Source organism: Bos javanicus, chromosome 10, assembly GCF_032452875.1.
Source record: "Bos javanicus breed banteng chromosome 10, ARS-OSU_banteng_1.0, whole genome shotgun sequence".
Taxonomy (NCBI): domain Eukaryota; kingdom Metazoa; phylum Chordata; class Mammalia; order Artiodactyla; family Bovidae; genus Bos; species Bos javanicus.
The window spans coordinates 4,870,211-4,894,661 of record NC_083877.1 but is presented as its reverse complement, the minus strand read 5'-3'; the positions used below and the strand labels follow the sequence as shown (position 1 = coordinate 4,894,661).

Sequence of the window (24,451 nt, the reverse complement as noted above, 5' to 3'; positions counted from 1 at the left end):
CGACTCTGTGCGACCCCAGAGACGGCAGCCCACCAGGCTCCCCCATCCCTGGGATTCTCTGGGCAAGAACACTGGAGTGGGTTGCCATTTCCTTCTCCAATGCATGAAAGTGAAAAGTGAAAGTGAAGTTGCTCAGTTGTGTCCAACTCCCAGTGACCCCATGGACTGCAGCCCACCAGGCTCCTCCGTCCATGGGATTTTCCAGGCAAGAGTACTGGAGTGGGGTGCCATTGCCTTCTCCATGTCATTAGGAAATTGCAAATTAAAACAACGAGATACCATGACACACCAGTTCAAAACAAAACATCGATGTTGGAGAAGATGTGGAACAATAAAAACACTCATCCGTTGCTGGTGAGAATGCAAAATGGTACAGCCACTTCAGAAGACAATTCGGCAGTGTCTTATAAAGCTGAACATAGGTTGGCTATACAGTCTAGCAATTGAGCTCCTAAGGATTTACCCAAATGAGTTCACAACTGAAGTCAGCAACACGCACGTGAATGTTTATAGCAGCTTCAATCGTAACTGCCAAAACTTGGACATAATCAAGATGTCTTTTAATAGGTGAATGGATAAATAAACTGGAAATGGCAACCCACTCCAGTACTCTTGGCTGGAAAATCCCATGGACAGAGGAGCCTGGTAGGCTACAGTCCATAGGGGTTGCAAAGAGTCGGACACGACTGAGCGACTTCAGTTCAGTTCAGTTCAGTACAGCCATACAACAGAGTACTATTTAGTGATAAAAAGAAATGAGCTATTAAGTTATGAAAGGACATGGATAAAACTTAAGTGAATGTTACTAAATGAAAGAAAAGTGAAAGTCACTCAGTCGTCTCAGACTCTTTGCAACCTCATAGTCCATGGGGATTCTCCAGGCAAGAACACTGGAGTGAGTTGTCATGCCCTCTTTCAGGTGATCTTCCCAACCCAGGGGTCAAATTCAGGTCTCCTGCATTGCAGACAGATTCTTTACCAGCTGAGCCACCAGGGAAGCCCACTAAGTGAAAGAAGCCAAAAAGAAAAAGTTACACATGGTATGATTCCAGTTAGTGCATAACATTATGGAAAAGGCAAAATTATATAGACAGTACAAAGATCAGTGGCTGTCAGGGATTGGGGGAAAAGAGGGGATGAGTAGGTAGAGCACAGGGGATTTTTAAGACAGTGAAACTATCGTCTGATACTGTGACGGTAGACATATGTCATTACTATGCGCTCAGTCACTTCAATCAGGTCTGACTCTTTGTGACCCACTGGACTGTAGCCCACAAGGCTCCTCTGTCCACGGAGTCTTCAGGTAAGAACACTGGAGTGGGTTGCCGCCCTCCTCCAGAGGATCTTCCCGACCCAGGGATCAAACAAACCCATGTCCCCTGTGTCTCCTGCACTGCAAGAGGATTCTTTACTGCTGAGTCATCGGGGAAGCCCTCGTTACTGTATACATTTTGAAATTCACAGAACTGTACAACACCACAAAGAGTGAACCCTAATGTAAGCTATGGACTTTAGTTATAAAAATGTATCAGTGCTGATTCATCAATTGTAATTTTTAAAAATCCACACCAATGTAAGATGTTAACAAGAGGAGAAACTAGGGGTAGGGGGAAGGGGAGGGAGAGGAGATATATGAGGACTCTTCACACTCTGGGCACACTTTTTTCATAAACTGTTCTAAAAAATTAAGTCTATTTAAAATTAAATATTTTAGTACACCAAAAAAACACCACAAACAAATTTGAAAGGCAAAACACAGGCTGGGGTAAATATTTGCAGCTTATATCACAACTAGAAAATATTTTTTCAATACTTAAAGAACTTTGATGAATCAAAAAGGAAAAACGTGAACAATTCAATAAAGAAATAATTCAAACACCCAAAAATCTTATTTAAAATTTTCAGCTTCATTAGTATCAAAAGCAACAATTAAAACAATGATATAACAAGCTTTCAAATGTATGAAATACATTTTCAAATGTAATAATTAGTATTGGCTAGAATTTACAATTAGGTATAGGAAAACTGACACATAGCCTATTGATGAGGGTGTGAACTGGTAATTTTTCTGGAGCAGTCCAGCAAAATGCTTCGTAACTTTTAAAAATGTTCCTAGCCTTTCAAATTTTGCAATTTCTACTAAGCCAAATAGCATGGATATTTGTAAACACATCCTTATGTTTTCTTTCATGTTTTAAAAGCAGCCCCCTCCCCCTCAGGAAAGGAAAAATCAGTCCAAATTTTCAACCACTGAAGATTAAATAAATTATTTTGTCAAATTGATATGTAGGCAGCCTATGAGTTAAAATGACAATAAAAAAGAACGGTTACCTGGATCATATTGCTTTATATTGTTAATTTTTTTTTAATCAAAGAACAATATCAATTCCATGGTGTCATTTTTGTTAAAAACAAAGAAGCAAATACAGAGAAAGATGGAAATTGAGACAAAGAACTAGACATCAAAATGTTACCCATGGTCATCTCTGCATGGCAGCATTCCAAGCGATTTTGCTTCTCTTTTTTGTGCTTTCCCTATCTTTCCAAATTTTTTACAGTGTGATCATTTGTTACTTCTAACACTAGAACAATACAAGTTTTGAAATTTTCCTTTGCTAGTGAAAGAAATATCATCGCTATAGTCCATGCTACATTTGCCTCATGAATGCTTTCGCTATGCTGCGCTCAGTAATTTAGTTGAGTTTACACTTGGTTGAAGCTGACAGTGTATAGTAAGAAACATTCAGGTCATTACATAGCCTCAACAGGTAATGCTCCATTATCTTTCGACATACTTAGTTGCCTCAGCCTGGGTTTCCCATTCTACTGGATAGTTTTCCATCGTGTGAATGACCCATATCCATTCTATCAGTGACCACTTTGGCTGCTTTGGGTTTGACACTAGTATGAAAAGTGTAGCTTCAAACATTCTTGCACATGTCTTCTGGCATGTATGTGCTCAAATTCCTCTTGAAGATATATCTAGGAATGGAATTTCTGGGTTTTAAGGTATTCTGATGATCAACATTGTAAGACAACAAACAGGTTTTTAAGTTGTAACAACTGATACTCCTTTCAACAGTGTCACTTTCTAACACTTGTATTTGTGAGAATGTCTACTCTTTGACAACTGAATAGGTTGTCACTGTGATCTTGGGTACTCATTTCTCAGACTGCTTAATGAGGTTAAATATTTCTTCAAAAGTTTGTTAGCCACATGTGTTTCCTTTTCTGTATAACATCTATTCATATATCTTTTACTTGTTTTTTTTCCTATTGTATTTTTCTTATTTATCTGTAGGTGTTCTTTATATATTTGGGCTACTCCCATTACCACTTACTGTCCTTTCTTTTTTGTTTAACTGTTTCTTTAAAATTTACGTATTTGTAATTGAAGGACAATTGCTTTACAATACTATGTTGGTTTCTGCCACACAGTCCTCTTTCTGCTGAGACTTCATGCTGACTTTATGAGTCAGTGCTGTCTCCTCCTTCGCAATTTGTTTGCTTCTGTCTTTAACATGTAGATGCTATCTGCCGAACTCAGCTACCTGAACAGAGCCTCTACCATCTACTGCTTCTGCATTCAGAGAGCACCTAGAAAAGTAGTAGGTGATTTTCATTTACTCAGTAGAGTCTCACTAATTATGGTAATTATGTCACCACTTTATGATTTATAGACAACTTGAGTTTTATAAGAGAAGACTCTACACATGGACATCACCAGATGGTCAACACCGAAATCAGATTGATTATATTCTTGGCAGCCAAAGATGGAGAAGCTCTATACAGTCAACAAAAATAAGACCAGGAGCTGACTGTGGCTCAAATCATGAACTCCTTATTACCAAATTCAGACTTAAATTGAAGAAAGTAGGGAAAACCACTAGACCATTCAGGTATGACCTAAATCAAATCCCTGATGATTATACAGTGGAAGTGAGAAATAGATTTAAGGGCCTAGATCTGATAGATAGAGTGCCTGATGAATTATGGAATGAGGTTCGTGACATTGTACAGGAGACAGGGATCAAGACCATTCCCATAGAAAAGAAATGCAAAAAAGCAAAATGGCTGTCTGGGGAGGCCTTACAAATAGCTGTGAAAAGAAGAGAAGCGAAAAGCAAAGGAGAAAAGGAAAGATATAAACATCTGAATGCAGAGTTCCAAAGAATAGCAAGAAGAGATAAGAAAGCCTTCCTCAGCGATCAATGCAAAGAAATAGAGGAAAACAACAGAATGGGAAAGACTAGAGATCTCTTCAAGAAAATTAGAGACATCAAGGGAACACTTCATGCAAAGATCGGCTCGATAAAGGACAGAAATGGTATGGACCTAACAGAAGCAGAAGATATTAAGAAGAGGTGGCAAGAATACACAGAAGAACTATACAAAAAAGATCTTCACGACCCAGATAATCATGATGGTGTGATCACTGACCTAGAGCCAGACATCCTGGAATGTGAAGTCAAGTGGGCCTTAGAAAGCATCACTACGAACAAAGCTAGTGGAGGTGATGGAATTCCAGTTGACCTATTTCAAATCCTGAAAGATGATGTTGTGAAAGTTCTGCACTCAATATGCCAGCAAATTTGGAAAACTCAGCAGTGGCCACAGGACTGGAAAAGGTCAATTTTCATTCCAATCCCAAAGAAAGGCAATGCCAAAGAATGCTCAACTACTGCACAACTGCACTCATCTCACACGCTAGTAAAGTAATGCTCAAAATTCTCCAAGCCGGGCTTCAGCAATACGTGAACCGTGAACTTCCTAATGTTTAAGCTGGTTTTAGAAGAGGCAGAGGAACCAGAGACCAAATTGCCAACATCTGCTGGATCATCGAAAAAGCAAGAGAGTTCCAGAAAAAATCTATTTCTGCTTTACTGACTATGCCAAAGCCTTTAACTGTGTGGATCACAATAAACTGTGGAAAATTCTGAAAGAGATGGGAATACCAGACCACCTGACCTGCCTCTTGAGAAATCTGTATTCAGGTCAGGAAGCAACAGTTCCAACTGGACATGGAACAACAGACTGGTTCCAAATAGGTAAAGGAGTACGTCAAGGCTATGTATTGTCACCCTGCTTATTTAACTTATATGCAGAGTACATCATGAGGAACGCTGGACTGGAAGAAACACAAACTGGAATCAAGATTGCCAGGAGAAATATCAATAACCTCAGAGATGCAGATGACACCACCCTTATGGCAGAAAGTGAAGAGGAACTCAAAAGCCTCTTGATGAAAGTGAAAGTGGAGAGTGAAAAAGTTGGCTTAAAGCTCAACATTCAGAAAACGAAGATCATGGCATCTGGTCCCATCACTTCATGGGAAATAGATGGGGAAACAGTGGGAACAGTGTCAGACTTTATATTTTTGGCCTCCAAAATCACTGCAGATGGTGACTGCAGCCATGAAATTAAAAGACGCTTACTCCTTGGAAGGAAAGTTATGACCGACCTAGATAGCATATTCAAAAGCAGAGACATTACTTTGCCAACAAAGGTCCGTCTAGTCAAGGCTATGGTTTTTCCTGTGGTCATGTATGGATGTAAGAGTTGGAGTGTGAAGAAGGCTGAACGCCAAAGAATTGATGCTTTTGAACTGTGGTGTTGGAGAAGACTCTTGAGAGTCCCTTGGACTGCAAGGAGATCCAACCAGTCCATTCTGAAGGAGATCAGCCCTGGGATTTCTTTGGAAGGAATGATGCTAAAGCTGAAACTCCAGTACTTTGGCCACCTCATGCGAAGAGTTGACTCATTGGAAAAGACTCTGATGCTGGGAGGGATTGGGGGCAGGAGGAGAAGGGGACGCCAGAGGATGAGATGGCTGGATGGCATCACTGACTCAATGAACGTGAGTCTGAGTGAACTCCGGGAGTTGGTGATGGACAGGGAGGCCTGGCGTGCTGCAATTATGGGGTCGCAAAGAGTTGGACAGGACTGAGCAACTGAACTGAACTGAACTGAGTTTTATTGCTTCAAAAATACAAACTTTGCTGAGATGTACAATATATATCATTAGCCTGCTATGGTTCAGATCAGATCAGATCAGTTGCTCAGTCGTGTCCAACTTTGCGACCCCATGAATCGCAGCACGCCAGGCCTCCCTGTCTATCACCAACTCCCGGAGTTCACTCAGACTCACATCCATTGAGTCAGTGGTGCCATCCAGCCATCTCATCCTCTGTCGTCCCCTTCTCCTCCTGCCCCCAATCTCTCCCAGCATCAGAGTCTTTTCCAATGAGTCAACTCTTCGCATGAGGTGGCCAAAGTATTAGAGTTTCAGCTTTAGCAGATGGTTACAAGTTAAGAAAAAATAAAAACTTAAAAGGGAAGTTGCTATTTTATAAGTTTGCAAATCTTAAACACCTATACTTACTCCTAAAAGCATCATGATGTCACTTTTTCTTTTAAAGCTTATAACAACCTAAACAGCCAACTCCACCAGCAGCTGTAACAGTTTTTTTGTTTTGTTTTTAAATGACTCAACCAAAAGTCAAAGTAATTAGGAGACATTAGTTCATCTTTCTCTTAAAGATCCAGTAATAGAGAAACTCTATTGTAATCAGCTATCCATCAAAAGGCAGTTTTGACTAAGCACCACCTACGTGTGCTCATAGAGCAATACTGGATCGGATGCTATGAAAGATACAGAAAAAAAAGGTGCCAACATAACCTTGACTTCCAGGAGCTGGTAATCTAGCCAGAATTTACATGGAATTATGGAACTCATTGAACATATTTTTCCCCCCACCAAAAAAAAAAAAGTTTACTGTTTACTAGTTTGAGACAGGGCCTTCCCTTGTGGCTCAGTGGTAAAGAATCTATCTGCCAATGCAGGAAACGTGGGTTTGATCCCTGGGTTGGAAAGATCCATTGGAGAAAGAAATGGCAACCCACTCCAGCATTCTTGCCTGGAGAATCCCATGGACAGAGGAGCCTGGCGGGCTACAGTCCATGGCGTTGCAAAAGAGGCAGGCATGACTTAGCAACTAAACAACAATTCTGAGAGAAGCAGAGTCACAGGCTCAGAAGGTACTTAAAAAAGGACAGTCCAGACCCTGACCCTCAACTTGCCCTTGACCTAATGCAGAGATGATTAGGATCTAGCAGCTCAAGAACTTGAATGCAGGGATGCACAGGATGCTGTGGAAGCTTGGGAGAGAAAGAGTCAGGGAAGACTTCCTGGAGGAGGAGGCACTGTGTTGAGAAATATAAGAATCAACAAGTTGGGTAAAAGGAAAGGCAGGATGTGCAAACTGAATGTGCAAGACCTTGACCGAGAGGAGGAGAAGATGAAAGTGTAGAAGAGGACAGAGATGCTGCTAGAGCAGCCCTTCTCTGAGAAACTGTCAAAAGCCCCGAGAGGTAGGCGAGAGATGCACTGTTAAGATAGGGTGTGAACTTTGGACTTTACCCCCAGGGCATTGGGAAGCCACAGAAAAGTTTTAAACAGGGAAATAACATGATCAGATTTTGCTTTGGAAAGATCCCTCAGGCCTCAGTGTGGAAGATGAACTGGAGGAGACAGGAGGGACGGTGGTCAAAGCAAGGTCAGTTGTGGTAGAGACTTTGGTGATGTGAACTAGGGAGAATGAGGGGGATGGGGAAGAAGTGGGTGGAGGTGGAGATAATAAGGAGGTGACTTAACTGGATGGAGGAGATGTTTTGACCGACGAGGATATCAAGAATAACTCTGGACTTCTCCTTATCTAAATAAAGATAAAGAGAAATTTTCTTGCCTAGACAAGGGTCATCTTGAGATCTTCTGGCCACAGAAGTGCCAGAAACTTGGTCTCCATGCTCAGATTCCTGTTGCTGCAAACTGTCTTTGTTTCTTTCCTTCTTTTTCTAGTTTTTTTTTGGCTGTGCTGCGTGGCATGTGGGAATCGAGGATCTTAGTTCCCTGGCCCGGGATCGAACCTGTGCCCCCTGCAGTAGAAACTCAGAGCCTTAACCACTGGCCTGCCAGGGAAGTCCCTGCCTCCAACTCTCTAAATGACGGGTATAACCTCTGGGATCCACGAGCAGGCCATGGCTGGCCCCTATTCCTTCACTCCCCGTCCCTCCTCAGCCAGAAGGCTTGAGCGGCAGAGGCCCTGTCTATGCAGCATTCGGGAGCCTGGAGCGCCCTAATTTTTACTCCCCACCTTCTTCCACTGTCTGCCAGTAAAGGCCAAGCATACTTTCCCTCAAGACTTCAACTAAATAGCCTTTCAGAGGAACAAAACACACTGACATGATACCCTCAAGCGAGAGAGACAAAACATGGAACAACTTTCTGAGCTGAGCAGCTCACATAATTTTAAGGACATTCCATACCGATCTACGAGAAACAAAATGTTTACATATTCCTTTGAGGATCATATTCTGTTCACACATGATTCCAATTTTATACAATAAAAATTCACTGATGGGACCCCCAAGTCCTAATCCAATGACTCACAGCTAAAGAACATATTTTGAAAAAAACAACAAAACCTTCCTAAAGGGAACTGGAGTAATTCACGCAAGCGGTTAAAAGGATCCAGAACATTGCACTGCATGCTCTCGGTGTGAGATGAAAGGGCAGAAAGCCAGGAAGAAGGCAAGGTCTGGAGGAGGTAAGCCACCAGTGAGCACCCAGGAGGGATCTGAAGCCGGGAGCCCTCTGAGCACCAGCTAGTCACACGGCACCATGCAGAGAAGGAGCAGACAGGCCTCTGCGTGTTTAGGAACGTGTAGGACACAATGATGGGAAGCCAGCAGGGCTGACTCCAAAACAGCAAAAACAACAAAATGCCAACCGGTCCTTGGAGGCCCATCTAGGTATCTTTTGATCTCAACCTAGAGCACCCATAATAGGAAATCAAACACATTGTAAGGGAAGATACCTCACCTGTTTTTGGAAGAGGGTAACTGATATTAAATAAATCCTCCAGAAAAGAGAAGATGGGACCTGTGATGTTCAAAGCAAAATCTGCATTTCCATCTGCGATGGCATCTTTCCGGGCCCAGATGCGTATCTAGACAGAAACAATTAAGCAGTGATTAGGAAAAGCAATATGTACAGTGATTTTGGAAAGTGGCAGCCTGCTTGCTCGGATTTCCTGATGCTCTGGAGCCAAAGGTTATCTTTTCAGAAGAAGTTGCATGATAAAATGTTTACATGTGTCCATGCAATGAGAAAAGCCCTGGAGGCTATTCATTAAGTTGGGAACAGAGATTCTCCAGAAAGTGTGTTATTTCAATCTTTTGCAATAATGTGTAAAACTTTTATAATTCAAAAATAATCCTGGTTGCAGGGGGTGGGGGTGGGGGTCTTCCCTGGTGGCTCAATGGTAAAGGGTCAGCCTGCCAATGCAGGTTTGATCCCTGATTCAGGGAGATCCCACAGGCTGTTGAGCAACTAAGCCCGTGTGCCACAACTACCGAGCCTGTGCTCTGGTGCCTGGGAGCCGCGCTGGAGGCCGAGCTCCGTAACGAGAGAAGCCACTGCGATGAGAAGCCCGCACACCACAGCGAGAGAGCAGCCCCACTAGCAGCAGCTAGAGAAAAGCCTGCATAGCAACGGAGACCCAGCATGGCCAAAAATACATAAAAAATAAATTAAAAAAAAAAATCCTGGGGAGTGCTATCTACCCCCACAGAAAACATGGATTCTATATTAGAGCAAAAGGGCCCTTTGGATCCTAGCTTCCCTTTTCAGGACATATTTCCAGTGATTCAAAACAGAGTTGGGCAGTTAGCAGGGGTTACACAGTATAAAAATATGAAACAAATGTGAATCATGCAAATTTAAAATGATTTGTTAATAAAAAACATGAGCGCAAGTGTGCTCAGTCATGTCCAACTCTCTGCAACCTCATGAGCTATAGCCCACCAGGCTCCTCTGTCCATGGGATTTCTCAGGCAAGAGTACTGGAGTGGGTTGCCATTTCCCACTCCAGGGGATCTTCCAGACCCAGGGACTGAACCAGCATCTCCTGAACTTGCAGGTGGATCCTTTACCACTGTGCCACACGGGAAGCTCCCAAAACATGAATAGTCCCATCTTATTTTCAAAATTTGAAATAAGGTTAATTTCCTCAATTTTAAAAAGTTCATCAAAAGTCTCATGACTTCTACAGTTACTGAAGCAAGCAAATTATATCCTCTGTATATGACACTTCCGTGTTAGCAGTAGATGGAAAGAAATCTCTGCCATGTTTTGTTAGTTTAGCGTGACTGTATTGTTATTTGGGTGCTTGAACTTGTTTGTGTTATTTCGGTGACTAATTTGATGTTGTTTTACCATCCATTGTCATTTTATTTTGAAATCATGGTACTCCTTCAACAATACCATCTGAGCACTTTTAAATGGAATTGCTGGTGTCAGTGCTTAAAAACACATCTGAAACACCTAACTCTAGAATGAAAGTTAGCGAGGAGGGAATTAAGATACTCGTCCTGATTGTGAATGCAGTTAATTTGAGAAAGAGCTGTCTACAAAACACAAGAGACAATGTGAAGAAAACGAAAAGCAGCACAACGATATCTGCAGATCGCTGTCCCCCAACCAGACGTTCACTTGTCTTTGCTTTTATTTCTGCTGGAAAGTTTGTCTTGCGTTTTGTGACTTTTGAATGACATGAGGTCTTCGGTACGTGTTTTAGAAGCCTCCCGCCTGGATCCTCTCCTTTCTTCCAGCCTCCTCCCACCCCAAGGCCTCAGTCCTGCCCCTCCACTTACCGGCACCTGCCCTGTCTCAAGCTCTCACCTCCACGGCAAAGCCAGGAGGACATCTAGACCAGAGCCCACACTGCTGAGTGAAGGCAACAGTCACCACATTCAGGATAATACACACATATTAACTGTAGCCTTTTGGGAGGGAAGGCTGTCATAAAGTGTGTATATAAATTTCCAGTTTACAAGGCTCCTCCCACAAATGACCACTCTAAGCCACAGTGGAGGCAAATGATGATTTCAAGCTGTTGGGGAGGGGCAGGGCAGTGAGGATCACAAATACGTGCGGAACATTTTGAAGAAAAAGTTCCTTCAAAATCACACCTAGCCCACCAGTGTGTCCTTGTGGTCCTGATTAGACCCAGCAGACCTCAACCTCTAAAGGAAAAATCTCTTTACACGTGCACATGTGTGATAAATTCAAAACGTTATTTCTGAGAAACAGAATATTTCCTGCTGTATCAGGAAACGAAGATGTTACAGTTGTCAATGATTGCAGCCCTCCTGAACGAGCCGAGGAGCCCCGAGAGAACACAGGAAGGTAAAGGGCACCTGGCCGCTAGCAGCCATCAGACTGTAGCCACTCCCCATGGTGAGCAGCCCCCAGGAAGCTCAAGGTGTGAAAACCACAGGGTACCGGTCCCAGGTAGCTGACGGTTTCACGTCCCTTCACGGCTGCCGTAACTGTCGAGTGAAAAAATATAGCAACCTAAAAGTTGAGAGTTATGGCAGAAATTTTTAGGGCTTCAAGCCCGGGAGACAGCATCTCAAGCAACCAGAGAGAACTGCTCTGAGGAGGCGAGGGGAGGAGTCAGATTATATAGAAGTTCTGCAACAAAGGGCAGGTAGTCTGAACATCAAAAGATTACTGTTAATTAGAGAAAAAAGCCCCAGACATTCCAAGTTAAGGAATTTAGCACTTTCTATGTATGGGAAGATGCAAGAGTCTGGGCTCACTGGAATCATTCCTTTGATATGTACCTCAGCTATCTGTGGCAGACATCCTGTGAATTTCACATCCTGAGCTTCCTTGGGGCTCACTCTAGGGAATGGCTGTCATCTAATGGCTGCTAGATGACAGCTATTCTTTTCCTTCCTGAGTTCCCTCAGGGCTCACCAGCTCACACTGGAAGGCTGCAATTGCTGACGACTATGACATCCCTCTCTACTGATAGAGCAGAAAATATTCCATTTCTCATTTCCAACCTTAGTTATGCGTGTCTTATATTTATCCTCATGCCACGCATGAACCACATTTTCAACTTTGCTAATTTTTTTCTCTTATTTAGGGAGTCCTTTTTGTAGAGCCTGGATGCTATTCCAAGAGTACAGTCTGGTTCTTGTAGAGTATATGGTGAATTCCTTAGCTTTCCAGAACTGAGTCATAGCCAAACACAACATTCCACTGATAAACTCATCCCAAATTTCAATTTTCTGGCTAAGACCATTACTTTCTTAGGCATATTCCATTTTCTCTTTGCTTCCATGGCAGCTTTCTTTTCACGGTGACCTTTCATGAAGAAACAGATACGATCCGTTTGTAAGAATTATTCATGCTGTGCAGCAGCATTGAGAGCAACAAGCCAACGGAGATGCGGATGCTTACAGCCATCTCCATCGCTCGCGAGCCCCAGTCACTCCTTCATGCCAGGTACAAAGCATAGGCTTCCACACCGTGTCTGAGTGCATTTATCAATACACGTCATGAATGTTTGACTTGGCCCAAGTTCTATCTGTGAATATCAAGGATCTACCAGTGATTACTAAATAAGGGAAATCAGGCTGGAGCCAACAGCTGAGGGTGATAATGAGCTGTCCTTTGCATCTAATGCAAGATTATTCATTCATCCTTCGGACAAGGAATTTTGAGCAATTCTCCCCTGGTGATAAGAGTTGGTTCATCCACAGCTTCCTTATCTGCACAAGCCAAAGGCACAAGCCGGGAAGTTCACCAGCCCAGGAGACAGCCTTAGCCTGATGAGGTCCATTTGCTTAGAAAGAACTGGGCCTAAGGCACTGGCCCTACCTACCTCCACACTCTAGCATAGGGAGTGACGTTAAGTTACGTTAAGTCACTTCAGTCGTGTCCGACTGTGTGTGTGACCCCATAGACGGCAGCCCACCAGGCTCCCCGTCCCTGGAATTCTCCAGGAAAGAACACTGGAGTGGGTTGCCATTTCCTTCTCCAATGCATGAAAATGAAAAGTGAAAGTGAAGTCGCTCAGTCGTGTCCGACTCTTAGCGACCCCATGGACTGTAGCCTACCAGGCTCCTCCATCCATGGGATTTTCCAGGCAAGAGTACTGGAGTGGGTGACATTGCCTTCTCCAGTCCATAAAGTACTGTTACAATCACGTTGATATTTTCCCAAAGGATTATTATGTAACAAGGGTACAACTGGGTGAAAACTAGGTGTTCCAGGACAGAGCACCTACTTCCTCAACTCTGGGTTAGTGTTCATACCCAGCAGGCCTGGTCCTTCATAGGGACGGTGATTAACCTGCCTGCAGCATTTCAGCCAGAGCAGCTGCCTCAGCTGGCATCAGGAGCAAGTAGGCAAGGTATACAACACATAACCTGAGTTTCAAGATGCTGGTGTGGCCCCTTGCCTTCTTCTCTCTGTGCTCTGAAAGGCAGCGAGGGCCTGGGAAGAGGGGGCTCAGAACCTGCGTCTAGGGGACGTGAGGCGCAACCTTCCATAGAAATCCCTCCGCCCCAGAGGGAAGGGCTGCGCTCCGCTCCGCAGCGTTTTGCTCAGAGCGGTGACAGGGCTTGGGGGAAGAACTAGGAGAGGTCCGCGGGGGGTGCAGGCCCAGCCCCCGAGGCGAAGGAGTGCGCGAACAGTCCGCAGCCAGCACAAACGTCCCGCACCTGGAGGGTCTCCCTCACTCACCTCCTTGCCCCTCTCGATCCTGCCGATGTGCTCATAGTCACAAATGACAAAGGCAGCTAAGTAAGTGGGCATGTGGGGCGTGGTGTGAAAGGTGGTAACAGTCCACTTGCTTCCGTTCACATCTTCTTTCTCAGACTGACCTAAAGAAATTGATTTTAGTCCAAATCACTGTAAATGAGCAATAAGGAACACAGTTTGAAACAATTTGCCAAGTTCGACGACCACTCAACTACCATCTTCCCAACCTCTCCCCACGGTTCAGTGGCTCGGATTTCTCTACCTTCGAGCTATCTATTAGGAAGGCCTAAGGACAGTGTCGGGCTTCGCTCCTAGCTCCGTCAGTAGAGAATCTGCCTGCAATGCAGGAGACCAGGGTTCAATTCCTAGATCAGGAAGATCCCCTGGAGAAGGAAATGGCAATCCATTCCAGTATTCTTGCTTGGAGAATCCCATGGACAGAGGAGCTTGGTAGACTACTGTTCATGGGGTCGCAAGAGTCGCATACAACTTAGTGACTAAACCATCACCACCAAGGACTCGATTCTTGGTTCTGAATTAGCACCATGAATAATGTGGTCTGGGTGGAGGGCAAATCCGTGAGCAGCTGTCAGTCAGGCCCGTGAGCTGCTTTCTCTTTCCATCCACTGCTGTTTGCTACTCCAGCCGGCCTCTCCATGGCAGGTCAGCAAGGTATAATTCTGCCATTCTCAGGTTTGGGGCAGGTCCTCAGTGGAGTCCCACTGGGGTCTCTGAACCTGAAATCACAAACTGGAAGGCCTGAGCAGGCCGGGTGCTCAGTGTGAACAGGCTGATGTGCAGAACAGGGTGGGGTGGGGACCACAGGGGCAGCCTCTTCTCACCTGCAACCAGACTGGCATGTAGGAAGTGCAGGGCCAGTGCTGTTAGGTGGTCTGAGCTTCCCCAAAAAACTAAGAATTTTAACTTTTATGAGAAATATCAGAATTTTTAAAAGTTGCATACTAATTCAACCAAAAGAAAAAAAAAAGTGCTGTGAGCTAACAGCAAAAAAAAAAAAAAACCTGAAACTAACAAAAAACCCAAATCTATGTACCAGATTTAGACTAAGTCCACTAGCTTGCTATCATGAATGATTACAAGACTGAAACCCAAATTAATGGGCAGACAGGATACCAATGTATGAAAACAGTACAATGTTCCCAGCTCCTAATACAAAAAGGATCAGGATTTACCATTGCCAAGATGTGGGTGCTGACACGTATCCCGGGTGGCCGCCCTCTCTGGTTATAATATACCATAATTAAAATACGTTCTCAATACACTGCCAAGAAAATCTACTGTTGTAAAATCTATTACAGAGTTAAATACACACACACACATATATATAAAACATGTAATACACAAATATACGTGCACATATAAAAATATATAAGTATATATTTATATAAACATATAATTACATATAGATACAAGATGATAGAAAACATTACTTACTTAGCTTTGGCATGTTAGAAAGGGCCATATAACGTGGATGATGAATGACTGTAATATTAAAAGTTGCCTTCAGAGCTGGCTCATCAAAACAAGGAAAAACATTCCTGGCAAATGTTGGTTCCATGTGAGATGCTAACAGGGCCCTGAAATATATTTGGGGGACAAATCTACTTATTTTTATCTTAAACCAATGGAAGCAAATGTGTATATATACTTATATATATACACAGAGAGAGAGAGAGATGGATTATGGCTTAAAATTATCTGAAGAAAGGAGCTGGAACGTTTTCCCCTCATCTTCCTTATTCCCCTTCCCATAATATACACAAATTCCAGTTCTCACTACCCCTGAGATTTCCTGTAAGACCTAAAATACAAAAGAACTCTTTAATTTTCAACCACAAAATAACATTTACTTCATTACATCATATGCCTTTAAAACCTTTTACAAACAAAATAGGAACAAATATGCAATGCCAGGCTTTTGAGAACCAAGGATTTTTTTAAACTAGGATTAATTCTTTGGGGATGGTCTAGCTTTCATTCTCCACCAAAGTGCAAGTCAGAAGAAGAATGTCTATATTTTTATCTTTTTCTCACATGTTCCTTCTTTTCCCTGGTTGGAAATTTTAAAAGGTTTTATTTTGCATACCCTTGGTGCTAAACAATATAGACATATCCCAACTGAACAAAACAACTTTCATTTGCATATGGGTGGATTTATCGAATCCCTCATCCTCTGCTGCCCTCTTCTTCTGCCTTCAATCTTTCCCAGCATTAGGGCTTTTTCCAATCAGTTGGCTCTTTGCATCAGGTGGCAAAACTACTGGAGTTTCAGCTTCAGCATCAGTCTCCATCAGTCAGAGGATGCCACGGTTAGATAGTATCACCAACTCAGTGGACATGAATCTGAGCAAACTCCGGGAGGTGGTGAAGGAAGGGAAACCTGATGTGCTGCAGTCCATGGGGTCACAAAGAGTCAGACATGACCCAGAGACTAAACAACAAGAACAACAATCGGATCCTTACCGCTCCTTCCTGCATCTTCATGGAAAAATTCCAAAGTGACATTATCCCACAGTGGACTGGTGATTTACGGGGAAAAGCTTAGGAACAAGAGTACCCTGAGGAAATATGGAGGTTGCCAGTTTCACCCTCTGTAAACACTGCTGGAGGCTGACAAGACCATGGGTGCTTTCTCCTCCAAAGAAATCTGAAGTCTCATCAGCCCATTTTCCAAGACTCTGTGACCTGGGAATTGCTTTCAGGTGACAATTACGGATGCTAAATTCCTTTTTTTCTCCTAAGGTGCTGAGACTTAATGTCTCTCATGCTAATGTCACTCCAGCTTCAGATCCAGTTCTTCTTCTTTTTTTTTTTTTTAAATGTGGACCATTTTTAAAGTCTTTAAGGAATTTGTTACTGTCAACTACAAATTGGCACTTCCCAAGAGCACCTCCTAGCGACTGAACAACAAGAGCATTTGCCAAATGCCTATGTGGAGACTGAACCCTGTGCAGCTGCAGCTGTTGACCTTCAGCAACTGCGGGGGGAGTTCAGGGTGGAGTGAGGCGCTCTGTGCTCCAGGGAATCTGGTGGAACAGATCTTTCAGTTCAGTTCAGTTCAGTCACTCAGTCATGTCCAACTCTTCTCGACCCTGTGGGCTGCAGCATGCCAGGCCTCCCTGTCCATCATCAACTCCCAGAGCTTGCTCAAACTCATGTCCATCAAAATGGTGATGCCATTCAACCATCTCATCCTCTGTTGTCCCCTTCTCTTTACACCTTCAATCTCTCCCAGCATCAGGATCTTTTCCAATGAGTCAGTTCTTCATATCAGGTGGCCAAAGTATTGGTGTTTCAGCTTCAGCATCAGTCCTTCCAATGAATATTCAGGACTGATTTCCTTTAGGATGGACTGGTTGGATCTCCTTGCAGTCCAAGGGACTGTCAAGAGTCTTCTCCAACACCACAGTTTAAAAGCATCAATTTTTCAGCCCTCAGCTTCCTTGATAGTCCAACTCTCACATCTATACATGACTACTGGAAAAACCATAGCTTTGACTAGACAGACCTTTGTTGGTAAAGTAATGTCTCTGTTTTTAGTATGCTAACTTGGTCAAAGCTTTAGTTATGATAGTTTAGATCTTTAGTTAGATATTTTCAGGAACTGATTTCATGATCCCAATCCTTGCATCTCTTCGTATATAGAAAATCACTAAATCCCTTCATGGTGACATCAGCTCCTCATGACTAGCAGAAAGCCTTTTGTAAAGTAAGCGCTTGATTGTATTGAACTTTGCCTTCACCAAAATCTTATATATTGACCTTCCACCATTGCCTCTTTGGAGCAGTCTCTCAGAGCTCTCTGATGTGCTGTCTCCCGAGCGGCAGTCCTCATTTTGCCCCCAATAAAACTTAACTTGCAACTCTCCAGTTGTGCATTTTGTAGTCGACATTATGATAACGGTTTTTGTGTTTTGGTTTTTAGGGCATTAGGCTTGGGGGATCTTAGTTCCCCAACCAGATATGGAACCCACACTCCCTGCCTTGGAGGGCAAAGTTTCAACCAATGGACCCACTGGGGAAGTTCCAGCCCAGTTTTTAGATAAATAAAAGGGTGAATTCAACACAGATACCTTGAAAGCACAGCCCACCCATCATCAGCCTCTGTAAATGCCTCCTCCACCATGAAAAGGGCCCTGTTCACATGAAACTTTACACAGTTTTCGGAAGAGCGCACAGAACAGGGGCACGTTCAAACGTTTCATTCACATCAGCTAGTTTGATGGGCTCCCAGCGTCACAGTGACAAAACTGTAATTTTCAACAAGCCTATTTGGCTTTATTTGCTTTTTCCAACTTTATTACACTCTTACTTTCACGGGCTGAAAGGATTTGAGGCTCTGACAGCAGCCACTTCGGTTCCAAGACTCTGCTCTACGTAATGATAACCCTAAACTAGTTACTTACCCTTGCCGAACCTCAGTTTCCCCTTCTAGAAAATAATTCCACTATCTCTGTTTCATTATTAATTGAGGCTTTATATTATTAGTAACTGAATTTAGCAATAAATGATCTGTGAATTCTCCTCTATTCCTTCTACTCTCACAAACTGTTCTTGATATAGATGAACTACAGAAAAATTCAAGGAGGGATAAATTACAGATTGGGGTGGAGAGTTGGAAATCACTAATTACAAATGTATCTAAAAAGGTTCCATCATTTTCCCATACAGCAGAAATTAAACACAACATTGTAAATTAAAAAAAAAAAAAGGGGGTTCCAGAGATCATAGGTGGCCATAAGCTTAATATAAACCATGTTTGTCTCCCCAGTTAATTTTAAACTACCAGAAATTAGGGATTATATATTTTTCCTTTGTGAGATTTTTTAAAACTTGGCAAAAATATGGGTTCACAGCAACTATTTTCTCAGCCTTGGAGTTACTACAAAGTAAAGGAAGCTTGATATTAATATATACAGAATAATATGAAATATTTTTGTAGAGTTTGCCACATGCCAGATTGGCATTTATTTGCTTTGTAGTATTGGTTGGTATCTTTAAAGGGGATGGGATATACTTTAAAGAGGATGGGAAAGATTCAAGTACCGAACAATACAGTAAAAAGAAAAATGGAGCAGGGGATTCAGCAACCTGAGTCATGGCTCAGGACCTGCAGTGTAAACGTAGTGCTGTAATGTTGGAAAAGCTGCTTAAACGCTCTGAACATCCAGTTCTATAAAATGCAGAGATGGGACTAGATGAGTCCGTAAGTCCACTTACAGCTCTAAAACTGATTCCAACAGAGATAAAGACTCCAACGGGAGAAAAAAAAGAGCCCGTGAGGTGGCCATGACTGAGCCATCTGGGACGGTGACAAACAGCCCCCTCAGGAGCTTTCACACATGACCTTCATTCAGAAGATCTATGAGCCTTCTGAAATAGCAGGATACTTTGTACAAATGGTGATCTGTCAGCATGAAAAGTGCAACGTAAGGTGAAAAAGCACATTCAGTTATGTAATACACACTTATATATTTGGAAAGCCAACACATGCCTGTTGTTTTTGTAATGGAAACTATAGAAAATACAGCTTGGTAACGTCTCTTCTGCTGCCATGACTTCCCAAAACATGCAAATCTCAAGGAGGTGGCAAGGTGGGGAGGAGGGAGAAAATCAGACTCTTCAAGGAGGTGGGAAACTTTCATGCTCACCAGAAGGAGCTGCAGGTTCAAAAAGACTAGGAGACACAAGCTTAGGGAGTCACTGCGTTAACAAATCAAGCATCAAGGGAGTCCTTCCAATTCCGTGATTAAGGTCTCCAGAGAAGTGAAATGAAAAACACTTGGGTTTTACTCAATTATTTCCCTCCCTGGTTTCATACAAACAAACAAAAAGGGGGAATGCCTTACAACGTAGAGCCATTCTGGCTAATTCTTAAATGCAAAGGTCAGTGCCAGCCAGCATCACACACAATCTGGTTATGCCACATCAGGACCCAAGGTTGATATTTATTTCCCTTCTCTCTCTGCTTTGGATTCAAGCAACCCTGTGAGGATATCCTGGTCTCAGAAAACAGAACCTCCACCACCCTCTCCTCCCTGCAAACCTCACTGAACCATGCTATTATGGTGCCTATGAAGTCTGGGTTTACAGTGGTCAGCTGGGGAGAGAGTTAATTTTGGAGGATTTGTCTCCCAGTGGCTCAGTATTGCAAAGCCACTCTCCTGCCCTCTTGTACAGCCAGAGATTTGTGGACTCACCACGTTCTTGTGCTGGAAAAAGTCTTAGCAGGCAAGATACGCAATGCCCTTGGGGATCCATCTACTCTCACAGAAAACACACCCATTCAGTACAATATTTCACTCCAAATTATTTCATGAACACTGTCTGCCTACAGCTCTAGTTAAGAAGTGCTAAATAGCATGGCTGGTTAAAGATAAAATAAGATGCTCTGGAGCATTTTCCCCCGCCCTGATTTTTTTTTTTAAACACAGTAACAACTCAGAAACCAGAATGTTTAGTAAAGACAGATGGTACACCACTGGACTGTGGTTCAAGGATTGGCCCATGAATCATGTTTGTTTATTACTTATGTAATACGATCTTAAAACTGAAGGTTCCACCAGACGACAGAACATAATAGATGTAAAATTTCAAAGCAAGGCGCCAAACCGTGTTATGGAGATTTTGAAAGTAAATGGCCTCAAGAGCCTCCGAGCCAATCTCGGGATTCTCAGCTCCACTGAGGACACAGAAAAAGGGTCAGGGAACACAGACAAGAGTGATCAGAGAAAAGATTCCTTGATGGGGAGGGACATTGTGCCGCCAAGTCGTCCTGCATTCAGGCAGCGACTCTCTAAGCCTGAGCTAGGCAGAAAAAAATCCCTCAGAGAGCAGAGAAAGTGCTTCCCAAGGCTGAGAGACTTCGTGTGTGTGTGTGTGTGTGTGTGTGTGTGTGTGTGTTAGTTTCTCAGTCATGTCCAACTCTTTGGAACCCCATGAACTGCGGCTCACCAGGCCCCTCTGTCCATGGAATTCTCCAAGCAAGAATACTGGAGTGAGTTGCTATTCCCTTTTCCAGGGGATGTTCCCAACCCAGGGATTGAACCCAGGTCTCCTGCATCGCAGGAGGATTCTTTACCCACCAGGAAAGCCCTGAGAGAGAGACTAATTCACTCTTGAGAAAGCTGAAATTGATACTGGCTGGAGTCGAACTCCTATCAGGTAGGAATCTATACCGACTGTTTTGGAGGCAAAACTAGGAGAGTGTTGTCTTGCCACCCACATCAGCCTCGGGCAAGGGATGTATGAGTGTTCCTTGGAAGAGCTGTGGTTCCTGACACACACAGTGAGCCAGTATGAAGACTGCCTGGGTTCTGTCCAATAGAGCCACATGGAGGAGTTTGGAGATGCAGTACTGTGTATCTAGGGCCTGAGGAAGGAGTCCCAAGTGACCATCAGAACAGAGAAATACGAGAAGCATCCTGCAAGGACAAGAGAATTGTAGGAGAAAAAGAAACAGTGAGAAAGCTCTGAAGAGTCTGGGAACATGACATCTCCAGGGAAAAAGGCCTGTGCTAGACCAGAGTGAGACCAAACAATGAGAGTACCGGTTTGAGTCAGAGCTGCCCCATGTGTTGCCTCTCCCTGTCTTCCTCCCAGGACCTGGTGGGGTTGAAACAACAGCTCTCAGGTCGGAGTGGGGGTCTCAAAATAGGAGGTGGAGGGAAGGAAGGACCACCGCCCTCTATCTCACTGCAGGCTTCCATCCTGAAGTTAGCCCAAGCTCCGAGAAGTAAGGTTGGAGAGAGAAAAAAGGAGATTTAATAGTAACTGAAGTTCAGAGTTTTGAGTATCATCCAAGACTGGATTTTCTAAATTTTTTTGCATCTGGATAATGGTTGTAACTTAGTGAGCATAGATCTTCTGTTACTTAAGAATTAGTAAACAATTATGGGTTGCTAGAGTATTCATGTGGGGCTTCCCCAATGGCTCAGTGGGAAAGAATCCACCTGCAATACAGAAGGCACAAAAGATGTGGGTTTGATCCCTGGGTCAGGAAGATCCCCTGGAGAAGGAAATGGCAATCCACTCAAGTATTCTTGCCAGGAAAATTCCATGGACAGAGGAGCCTGGCAGGGCTACAGTTCATGGGGTCACAACAAGTCAGACATGACTGAGGATACCTGCATTTTCATATATATATAATATTAGAGGATTCAGGCAGGAGATAATACTCCAGAGACAAAACTGTAAAGAGAGAGTGAGAGAAAAACAACTGCATTTTTGCTGAAATATGAGGTATGCTTTTTCAATATGCTAGTTACACTTGTTTTCAAAGATACAAGCTCTAAAACCCTGCAGAGTAAACCATCTCCCAGAGAAAACAACTCAGCCACAGAAAATACATGGGTTCGACACCTCTATAGGATAATGAACTGTGACCTCTTGTCTCTGTGACACCAACCATATCATATGCCTGGCACTTGTCTTGAGACTTTTAAATTCTTCCCTAATATTACTCAATTTCTCTCTTGTGTGTCATACCCTGAGGACTGTGCCAGATTTCTTAGCATAAAAAATAACTGGAGTCTTTTTCAATTCACAGTTCACTCTTTAATAAGACACCTGCACAAAATGATTGATTTTGATCATGCTATCCTCATCTTAATTTGTCCAAATAAAGATCTTAATTTTCAATTGTGAATGCAGCCATGAAATTAAAAGACACTTGCTCCTTGGAAGAAAATTAATGACAAAACTAGACAGCATATTAAAAAGTAGAGACATTACTTTGCCTACAAAGGTCTGTATAGTCAAAGCTATGGTTTTTTTCAGTTGTATGGATGTGAGAGATAGACAATAAAAAAGACTGAGCACCGAAGAATTCATGCCTTCTAACTGTGGTGCTGGAGAAGACTCTTGAGAGTCCTTTGGACAGCAAGGAGATCAAATCAGTTAATTCTAAAGGAAAACAGTCCTGAATATTCATTGGAAGGACTGATGCTAAAGCTGAAACCCCAATACTTTGGCCACCTGATGTGAAGAGCTGACTCATTTGAAAAGCCCCTGATGCTGGGAAAGATTGAAGGCAGGAGGAGAAGGGGATGACAGAGGATGAGATGGTTGGATGGCATCACCGACTCAATGGACATGAGTTTGAGCAAACTCCGGGAGATGGTGAAGGACAGGGAAGCCTGGCATGCTGCAGTCCGTGGGGTCAGGAAGAGCTGGACATGACTAAGCATTGAACAACAACAAATTTGTAGTTAAAAACCATCCCACAAAGCAGCTCCAGGCCCAGGTGGCTTCATTGGTGGAAAGCAACCAAGCATTTAACAAAGAAATAATACCAATCCTACATAAATTTTTTCAGAAAATTAAAGAAGGAATACCTCCAAATTTATTATTTGAAGCCAGTGTTACTCTGATGCCAAAACCAGACAAAGACATTGCAAGGAAAAAAGTAAGACAACATAAAAAACCACAAGTCTACATGTCTCATGAGCAAAGATAAAAAATTATAAGCAGAATTTTAGTAAACTGCAACAAAACATAAAAAGGATAATACATCAAGACCAAGTGGGATTTACCACAGCAGTAAAATGTTAGTTTAATATTAGAAAGTCAATCAGTCAGTGTAATTTACCACATTAACAAATTTAAAAAGAAAAATCATATGATTATCTCAGTGAGCAAATCTTATACAGAGGAATAAAAATTAAAGTTTCTAGACTTCTCTTCAGAAACTATTTAATTCATAAGTCAATGAAGTAACATCCTTAAAGTGCAGAAATTAAAAACAAAAACCTGCCAATTTAGAATTCTATACTGAGCAAAAATATCTTTCAAAAATGAAGGAAAAATAAGACATTTTCAGACAGACACAAACCAAGAGAATGTATCACCAGTACACCTAAACTTGAAGAAATATTAAAGTCTTCTGGATGGAAGCAAAATAATACAGCATGGAAACTGAAACGTACAAAGGAATGAAGAGCCCTGCAGATGGTATATATGTAAGTAAATAAAAAGAATTTTTTTCTTTTGTAAAAATTTATCTTAAAGCAATTAATTGTTTAAAGGAAAAGCAGTAACAGTATATGGCGGGGTTTATAACCTATATAAAATTAAAATGTGTAGCAGCTATAGCCCAAAGTAGAGGGTGGGTAAAATGAAAGGATATGCTTCTAAAATTGATACATAATATGAGAAGTAATTTCATTTGACTTTAGCCTGTGGTAAGTTTGGGACACATATTATAAACCTTAGAGCTATCCTCTTTCCCTACTTCCCACCTCAACCACATACAAAAGGACATAACTAATTAGCTGAGTTAATATTAAGTGGAATACTAAAACCTACTTAATGCAAAAAAAAGAGAAAAACAGAATTAAAAAACAGTTTAGACAATAAAGAGCAAATAGCAAGATAGTTGATTTAAGTCCAATCAACTCAATAACTACATCAAATGCAAATAGTCTAAACACCCCAATTATAGGGCAAAGATTGTCAGACTTTAAGACCCAAGAGAAGGAAATGGCAATCTACTCCAGTATTCTTGCCTGGAAAAGTCCATGGACAGAGGAGCCTGGCGGGCTGCAGTCCATGGGGTTACATGACTGAGCATGCGTGCAGAGGGTGGAGGAAGATGGCTTGGTAACAACAAACTGGTAGAACTAAAAAAAAAAAGGACCTAATACTATGTTTTGATAATAAATTCATTTTTATTATTAAGACACATATGGGTTAAAAGTAAAACTTTAGAAAAAGATGTATCATGTAAATAGTAAAGAAAGCTGGAACGGGAATACAGGGAGAAGATCACTGGTATATGGCCCATGTAGGGTACATTCTCTCAAAAGTGCCATG

The 24,451-nt window shown here is 42.5% G+C and overlaps 1 protein-coding gene across 3 annotated transcripts in view; it reads right to left on the bottom strand.

Moving 5' to 3' along the window:
• Positions 1-24,451, bottom strand: part of LVRN (laeverin) — a 79,085-nt gene that overhangs the window by 41,869 nt on the left and 12,765 nt on the right. For all 3 annotated transcript variants that reach the window (XM_061429947.1, XM_061429948.1, XM_061429949.1), the window contains exons 2-4: positions 15,074-15,216; positions 13,601-13,740; positions 8,882-9,008 (exon numbers count right to left, since the gene is read on the bottom strand). In XM_061429947.1, coding sequence (XP_061285931.1) covers positions 8,882-9,008; positions 13,601-13,740; positions 15,074-15,216 — 410 coding nt within the window. The remainder of the gene's footprint in view (positions 1-8,881; positions 9,009-13,600; positions 13,741-15,073; positions 15,217-24,451) is intronic.